The sequence below is a fragment of the Alosa sapidissima genome, chromosome 9 (assembly GCF_018492685.1).
Source record: "Alosa sapidissima isolate fAloSap1 chromosome 9, fAloSap1.pri, whole genome shotgun sequence".
Taxonomy (NCBI): Eukaryota; Metazoa; Chordata; class Actinopteri; order Clupeiformes; family Clupeidae; genus Alosa; species Alosa sapidissima.
This window is the reverse complement of record NC_055965.1, coordinates 10,977,614-10,986,207: the sequence shown is the minus strand read 5'-3', so window position 1 is coordinate 10,986,207 and position 8,594 is coordinate 10,977,614. Positions and strand designations below refer to the sequence as shown.

Genomic DNA, 8,594 nt, shown 5'->3' with positions numbered 1-8,594 from the left:
GGGTGACTTAAGTGCCTTCGAGATTGGAACATTCTTAGAAATCTAGAGTAAAAGCAGTTTAGTTTTATATCCCCAAACTCTTATTTTACAGAATTGTCGTGGGTAATTTAATGTACTGCAGTCCATGTCTATATTGGAATTACGTCTCAGAGAATGTGGGTGGCTCTTAAAAGAGCCGTTGGATTGAAGCGCGTTGAAAATGTGGCTTTATTTGGAGCTGGTGTATTTGGTGACAGCCTTGGTTCCCTCGGACACAGCGTGCTTGGCCAGCTCACCAGGCAGAAGCAGGCGAACTGCGGTCTGGATCTCCCTGGAAGAGATGGTGGAACGCTTGTTGTAGTGAGCCAAACGAGAGGCCTCTCCAGCGATGCGCTCGAAGATGTCGTTTACGAAGGAGTTCATAATGCCCATGGCCTTGGAAGAGATACCAGTATCAGGATGGACCTGCTTCAGAACTTTGTACACGTAGATGGCGTAGCTTTCCTTCCTGGTCTTTCTGCGCTTCTTGCCACCCTTACCGGCGGTCTTTGTCACGGCTTTCTTAGAGCCCTTCTTCGGGGCAGGCTTGGCTGGATCAGGCATGTTGATTTCGCGAATCGAAAGTTCACTATGTTGGAGTCACCTGATATTTATACCGATTTATATGTAAATAGGGGACTGCGTCATTTCACACACCCACGACCAGAATGACCTGTAATTTCCCTCTTAAACCAAATACCCAGACACGGTTGGTCTTTTTGTGTCGAAGGGGACAGTCAGTAAGAGAAGGTTAGCACCGCCCACAGACCATCAGTTTACGCCACCTTCTTTACTGCACTTTTCTTCTAATGGAAGGAAATCCTCCGACATGTATGGCAAATACTTTTAATTAGCGTTACAATTCATGATTAAAGTTTTTCTCACTCTGGTGGATTTCTTGAATCATCATTGACGTTTGCACAAAATCCGGTCCAATACTGTACTGTAGGCTGCTGTTTGTTGACAGACTAAGTGAAACAAAAGCCTTGTGCAGCATTGTGCAAAGGACATCATTAAAAATTAGAAATGTACAGTAAAACATTTAGGAAACACCCCTTGGGCAGAGCTGTGCACCAACTGTAAGACAGATTTATCGTTCTAGCCTACATCCTGACGTTCCTAACTGTAAGACCACATATATGCTTGACAGATTATGAAAACAATACATCATTGTAATGAGTCAAGCGAATGAAAAACCTATTTGTGTTATGGGGTAGGAGTATTCAGGATGGAACCAGTTTTGTTGTTTTTGGCTAATATGGAGGCATTCAGTAGCACGCTCATAGCGCCCCAACGTATACATTGGAGACGTTATTATGCCCGCACTCTGCATTTGCCCTGCACCTCACCGGTGGGGTTTATGCACACTTCCACTACTACTCGACGTTATTATGGCCAACATTCTGGCAGTTCGTTTTGTATATAAGCTAGACTTTGACATAAATACATGTTTTTTAGTAACTATGAGAAGTAGGGTATGAATGTTAAGTAGGACCGACATTGATAATTGAACTCTTTTTGATTTCACAATTTTACATGTTTAAAAGGACAGTCGCGCTTATTAACGCCAACTGCAAATTTTCCTTTGGAAAGATTATCCATATAATTATGTTTTTTGCAAACTTAATATCTAAAAGGGTTTCTTCTAATCGGGTTACATTCCTTATTGCTTAGTTGTGTTTTTATATTATATACTTTTAATTCCTTTTTCTGCTGTTAGTGAATGTGTGTGTGTGTATGTTGTCTGTATGCTACTGTGACCTTGAATTTCCCCTAGGGATCAATAAAGTATCTATCTATCTATCTCTTGTGGGGTAATGTTTCTGATCAGCTTCCTAACCCAATCAGTCCAACGAAATTTGGAAAACAAATAGCCATAAAGACCCTCGTTTATATGGGTACAGGCAGCGAAGCTGCGGGAACAGTTTTTCCTTGTTATTATTATTATTAGTAGTAGTAGTAGTAGTAGTACTTCACTCGGCAGCCATATAGCAACGCCTTTTGGGCACTCATCGTGCATCCTATTCGGCAGAAATGCGCGTGCGCAAGGCTTCATTACACCAACCTTGCTCCAGCTGCGAGATCAAAACACACGATTGGCACGATGTCTTCACAACACACAATATGATTGGCTCAATGTATTCACATCACACCACATGATTGGCTCAATGTATTCACATGTCGACATTTTGCCACGGAAGGGGCGGGATATGTGTAGACAACAGCCATATTGCCGTTACAAACTAACCACATGCATTTCTATGGAGGATGTTTTGAGTGCTGTGTCTCCTCATTAGAAAGTCTCTGCCTAAACCAACCCTCTATAGAAATGCATGGGGTTAGTTGTGTTGTGATCTCGCAGCTGGAGCAAGGTCGGTGTCCTAAAGCCTTGCGCACGCGCATTTCTGCCTAAATAGATGCTGGAAATGTCCCCAAAAAGCATTGCAATAGAGCTGCTGAGTGGAGGGACTTGCCTAAAAGGACTTTGCCTAAACCCGAGGTACTGCACCCATAGGTGGCACTTTTACAATAAATTTTACATCTTAGGCCCAAGTTTGGCAGCGATATATGGTCAAGAAGTGTCTGCTAAATGTAATGTAATGTAATGTAATGATATAGGTAGTGGGAAGCTACATCAAGGCGTGGACTCTGAAGTGGGCAAGACCTCTCCGGAGAAGTGAAATTGAATAAACCAATCACATGCAACCACTTTTAAATTTTTATCTATCTATCTATCTATCTATCTATCTATCATTAAATCTTTAACAATCTTAGGCTTGACTCTGCCCACTTTGTGCGTCTGACCAGAGACTTTCTAATGGAGATACAGCACTCAAAGAAAAGTTCACATGTGAATACATTGTGCCAATCATGTGTTGTGATCTCACAGCTGGAGCGAAGTTGGTGTGTCGTGATTTGTGAAGCATTGCGCACGTGCAGTTCTACCCGAAATAGATGCCTGATAAGTGCCCAGAAGGTTGCAACATGGCCACCGAGTGGAGGGACTTGCCTAAAACGACTTTTGGTCTGACTCCAAAAGTCCTCCATAGAAATGCATGGGGTTAGTTTGTAATGCCAATATAGCAGTTGTCTACGCAAATAATAATAATAATAATAATAATAATAATAATAATAATAATAATACATTTTATTTAGAGCGCTTTTCATGTCACCCAAGGCAGAAACTTTCTAATGAGGAGACACGGCACTCAAAAAATCCTCCATAGAAATGCATGGGGTTAGTTTGTCTACACATATCCTACACCTTCCTCGGCAAAACGTCGACATGTGAATACATTGAGCCAATCATATGTTGTGTTGTGAAGACATCTTCCCAATCATGTGTTGTGAACTCGCCACTGGAGCAAGATTGGTGTCGTGAAACCGTGCGCACGCGCATTTCTGTTGAATAGGATGCCCGATGCGTGCCCAAAAAGCGTTGCTATATGGCCGCCGAGTGGAGGGACTTGCCTAAAAGGACTTTGCCCAAGGTCACTTCACAAATAAACAAAAACAAAAAGCTTTAAAATTAATGCTTAAAAAACAAAACAAAATTAAAAAACAAAAAGTTGTTAAAGGTGTGATTTGTAGGATTGTTACCGAACGTTCTGTAGGCCAAAATCAAAACACTGGTGAACGTTCTCAAGAATACCAGACGCGAGTCTCTTCTGGGTTGCCAGATGTAATAAAGACTTAGCTAACGTTAGTTGACCTGCAGCTGCTTTAAAGGAGAACTTGGCAACTATTTCAACTTAATAAACCCGTTTAGAAATCATTTGGATGGTTAAATGACCTGTTCCGGTGAAAATGGTGACTTTCCCCGCTGCGCCTAGCGTCCCCAGGCGGAAAACCAACCTTGCAACATTGAGACTACCGTCCCGGAAAGAGAAGTGAGAAACAAGAAACTCGTTTTAAATCGTGTTTCTTACCTTGTAACATCCACATAGTTCTGCCAAACTTATGCTAACAGTTCGCTAGCTTGTAAACAAATCCATGTGCTTTATCATTACCTTTTCACACAGTTTGAAATAGCATAATGTGCAATTTCTCCAGCAGAGGGGGAAATCCTGCCAAGTTTCCCTTTAACGTTTCTCCAACCATGACCCAGCTACACATTACGGAAACAGTGAAAACAAACCTCTCTAACCAACGTAACATATTTAGCTGAAGTTAGCGGTGCAGATGAAGTTTAGCCTAGGCTACCTGTTGTGGAGAAATATGGCCAGCTCTGCGTCAGACTTGATATTCTTCGTTTGACGAAGACGTCACCATCTCAGGAAGCTCCTCCGATGTCCACTTAATTTGTTTCTTGTTTTAATTTTGGAAATTTGCCTGCCTCTCAGTAGGCGTTCATGACTACAACTGACAGCTTTTGACAGTTGGCCTTTGGTAATTTGGCAACCCAAATAAGAGAAAGCGCTAGCCCATTATTAATACGCTATTCTAGAATTAATCGTTCAAAACATAAACGAAAATTCCAAGAGATTCCGCCCCGTAACTAATTTTTTTTCATGGGTTTTATGGGGTTTTACGGGTTAGAGTAATGTTGTCAAATAAGCCATTACTTTAATTCATCATGTTTCCTTATTCTCTGACAACATATGGTGATCATTTTTGGAATGGTTACAGTTTATTTTCCATCATTTCCTACATACTGAACCTTTAAAATTATAGTCATCTCAATAAATAAATACATAAATAAATAAAAGTAAAAGTCAGTCAGTCAGTCAGTCAGTCAGTCCATAAGCCATCTTGAAGAGATATGTTTTAAGTCTGTTTTTAAAGTCCGTAATTGAGTCACAGTGTCTGATGTAGTCTGGCAGTGAATTCCACAGCTTGGGGGCGATGTAGCTGAAAGCCCTCTCTCCCAGGGTGCTGAGGTTCACACTAGGGACATGCAGTAGGCCTGCTGAAGAGGATCTCTGTGAGCGGGCAGGGCTGTAGACTTCCAGGAGGTCAGTGAGGTAGGTGGGCTGTATAATTGTGTAGGGCCTTTTATGCCAGGAGTAGGACTTGAAGTAGAAATGTATTCTATAGGCAACTGAAGCCAGTGCATTTGCATCAGTAATGGTGTTACATGACTAGTGGATTTGGAGCCTATAATAATCCTTGCTGCAGAATTCTGAATTAGTTGGAGCCGATGGAGTAGCTTATTAGGGATTCCAGACAAAGAATTACAGTAGTCAAGACGGGATGTCACATACGCATTTACAAGGACTTCTGCACTCTGCTGGGTGAGCTTTGGGCGAAGCCGTGCAATGTTCCTTAGATGGAAAAAGGCACTTTGAGACATACTGTTTATGTGCGCACTAAATGAAAGTGTGTTGTCCAGTATGACACCAAGGCTCTTGACCTGGTTGGAGCAAGGGATGGTGCTGCCATCTATACAAAGGGTGAAATGTTCCATCTTAGCAAGAGCTGATTTGGAGCCAACCACTAGCAGCTCAGTCTTACTGCTATTCATAGCATAGTTTTGTGTCATCCACAAGTTTATGTCATGGAGGTAGGCAGTAATTGCAGCTGGCGGAAGAGTGGCAGTGGGTTTTGTAGATAAGTAGAGCTGGGTGTCGTCAGCATTAGCAGTGAAATTGAACACCATGTTGCCTGAGGATAGAGCCAAGAGGGAGGAGGTAGATAATAAACAACAGAGGTCACAGCACTGCTCTCAGACTTGCAACTCAGCATTTGTACATACTGTGTCCTTCCAGAGAGATAGGAGGTGAACCACTGGTTAACACTGCCCCGCACTCCGATATTTGCTAAACGTTCCAGGAGAAGATGGTGAGAGATGGTGTCAAAGGCTGCACTGAGATCACAGAGAATCAGAATGGAAATAAGTCCATCATCAGCTGCACAGAGGAGGTCATTAGTAATCTTAATCATTGCCGTTTCAGTACTGTGCATAGGACGAAATCCAGACTGGAATGGCTCGAAGAGGTCATTGTCCTTCAGGTGATCCTGGAGTTGAGTTGCCACTATCTTGTCAAGAACTTTGGAGAGAAAAGGCAAGTTGGAAATAGGCCTGTAGTTGTTGAAGTTGTCAGAATCCAATCCAGGTTTTTTCAGTGTTGGTCTGACAATAGCAGTTTTAAAGGATGGTGGTACAGTGCCAGAGAGAAGAATGGTGTGAAATATTGATGTAATCATCAGAGCAATAGATGGCAGGCAGCTCTTAACTAGGCCAAAGTCCTTTTAGGCAAGTCCCTCCACTCAGCGGCCATATAGCAACGATTTTTGGGCACTCATCGGGCACCCTATTCAGCAGAAATGCGCGTGCGCAAGGCTTCACAACACCAATCTTGCTCCTGCGGCGAGTTCACAACACATAATTGGGAAGATGTCTTCACAACACCACATATGATTGGCTCAATGTATTCACTTCACACCGCATGATTGGCTCAATGTATTCACATGTCGACGTTTTGCCGAGGAAGGGGTGGGATATGTGTAGACAACGGCGTTACAGACTAACCCCATGCATTTCTATGGAGGATTTTTTAAGTGCTGTGTCTCCTCATTAGAAAGTCTCTTAGAAAGAGTTAGAATTAGAAAGACTGGGCTTGTTGGAAGAGGGTCCAGCTGACAGGTGGAGGAATTGCACTTTTTGATGAGGCCACAGATGGTACTTTCAGCAGGGAGACTGAATTCACATTCGAGTTCATTGATGGAAGGTGAGCCCAGAGTGCTCAGTGAGTATGGTTGTTTCAATTGAGTAATTGAACATTCTAATTGCTGGTGGATTGCCTCAATTTTAGTATTGAAAAAAATCAGGAAGGCTGAGCAGCGTTCATCAGAGAGTTCCTGGTGGGTGTGGAAAAGAGAGCCCTGGTGTTTCCTTGTCCTTCCCTGATTATCTTTGCATAGTATGATGTTTTTGCAACACAGAGTGCGTTTTTATACTGATGCAGGTGTTTAGAATACATGTCTTTTCACACCCCTTCCGTGGCAAAACATCTACATGTGAATACATTGAGCCAATCATGTGGTATGTTCTGAATACATTGAGCCAATCATGTGGTGTGTTGTGAAGACATTGTCCCAATCGTGTTGTGATCTTACCGCTGGAGCACGCAAGGTTGGTGTCATGAAGCTTTGCGCCGGCGCATTATTTCTACCGAAATAGGTGCCTGATAAGTGTCCAAAAAGCATTGTAATATGGCCGCCGAGTGGAGGGACTTACCTAAAAGGATTTTATTTCAGTCCATTGCTTAACGTCACGTGTTATCACTCAACTGACACTGAGGATGCGCAGTACAATAAGGCTTCACCCGGAAAAGGGGTTCAAATTGACTTTACATGTCTCTGTTGAAGTCTATGGGGTGGCTCTGTCCATTTTGTTTACTAGGCTATCTATGTGTCAAACTCGCACGGGGTGACCCGCCTTGACTTAGCTTCCCACTACCTATATCGTAGCCAAACTCACTCGGGCCTATAGGCTCCTATCTCAAGAACAATGAGACCTTACTTTAAAAGTCTTGCATCATTTTAATGATTACATTCGTCTGCATTCTCTGGTCTAAACATATTAACTTTTCTCACAAATTTCAAATTATTGAAAGTGAAAGTCAAAGCAATTATTCAGTGGCTATTCATCCCATTCTCAGAAAATGTGGTATTCCGTCATTGATAGAATATAGTGACAAAACCTGTGTGTTGCACCTTAATAAAAATAAAATGTAGACATGCCAAAATTAACCAGAATGGCTATATATATAAGTTATATATAAGTTTAAAGGTAAAGTCAGCCATTGTGCAGGTCACGTTTGTTTCTGTTTATATTTATATAAATGTATTAGCAGACCTTTTTTCCAAAAGAACATACAATATATTTTATTGGATCAAAGATAGATAGTAAAGATCAAACGAAACACACCAGAAAGGTAGCTCACCCCTTTCAAGTTTTGGGAGCCTGGGCTGCCTATAGAGACTGGTGTTTTTTTTTTCAGTGTATTCACGCAATGGGCAACTAGCAGGTCGTGAGGACATGATTGCTGAATGTGACCAAAAAAAAAATGATGTGCTTGAAATTGTGTACAATTGCTGACTGTACCTTTAAAGTTACACATCAATGAATATTATTACAAAGTGAGCCATTAGGACTTTGTGACCCATATCACATCATGCAAAGTGCCCAACATCACAACACTTCTTATGCAGTATCATTACACTAATATTTGGACAGATGCAACATTAAATGTCAAATTAATGTAAGATAAAAAAAAAAAAAAAACATTTCTCAATCAGCATCCATTAAATGTTATTTTCTGACACATACTTGTGAGCTGGTCTGTAGCTCTACGATAAGTCTGTATCTTCATGGTAGGTAACAATATAAGATCAGAAATGAACTGCAGTGTTAGCTATAATGCTTGCTCTACTGATATTCAACATAGACTAGGGACAGCTAATCACAAGTCTAGGTTATTTTTGGCCAAACAACACAAAACTGAGAGAGAAAAAGCAATTCCACGCAAAACTGTCACATCCATAACGCCAACTAAATGCCATGGCATTGTGTTGCCGCTATGGATGTGACAGTTTTCTCTGTTTCTCTGTTTTCTCTCTGTTATATGTGC

At 41.6% G+C, this 8,594-nt stretch overlaps 1 protein-coding gene across 1 annotated transcript; it reads right to left on the bottom strand.

Annotated features, from left to right (window-relative positions):
• Positions 1 to 156: 156 nt before the first annotated feature.
• Positions 157 to 842, bottom strand: LOC121719207 (histone H2B 1/2-like). Its single transcript, XM_042104645.1, has one exon. The coding sequence runs from the start codon at positions 580 to 582 to the stop codon at positions 208 to 210; it is 375 nt and encodes a 124-aa protein (XP_041960579.1). The 5' UTR covers positions 583 to 842; the 3' UTR covers positions 157 to 207.
• Between the last annotated feature and the right edge of the window lie 7,752 nt (positions 843 to 8,594).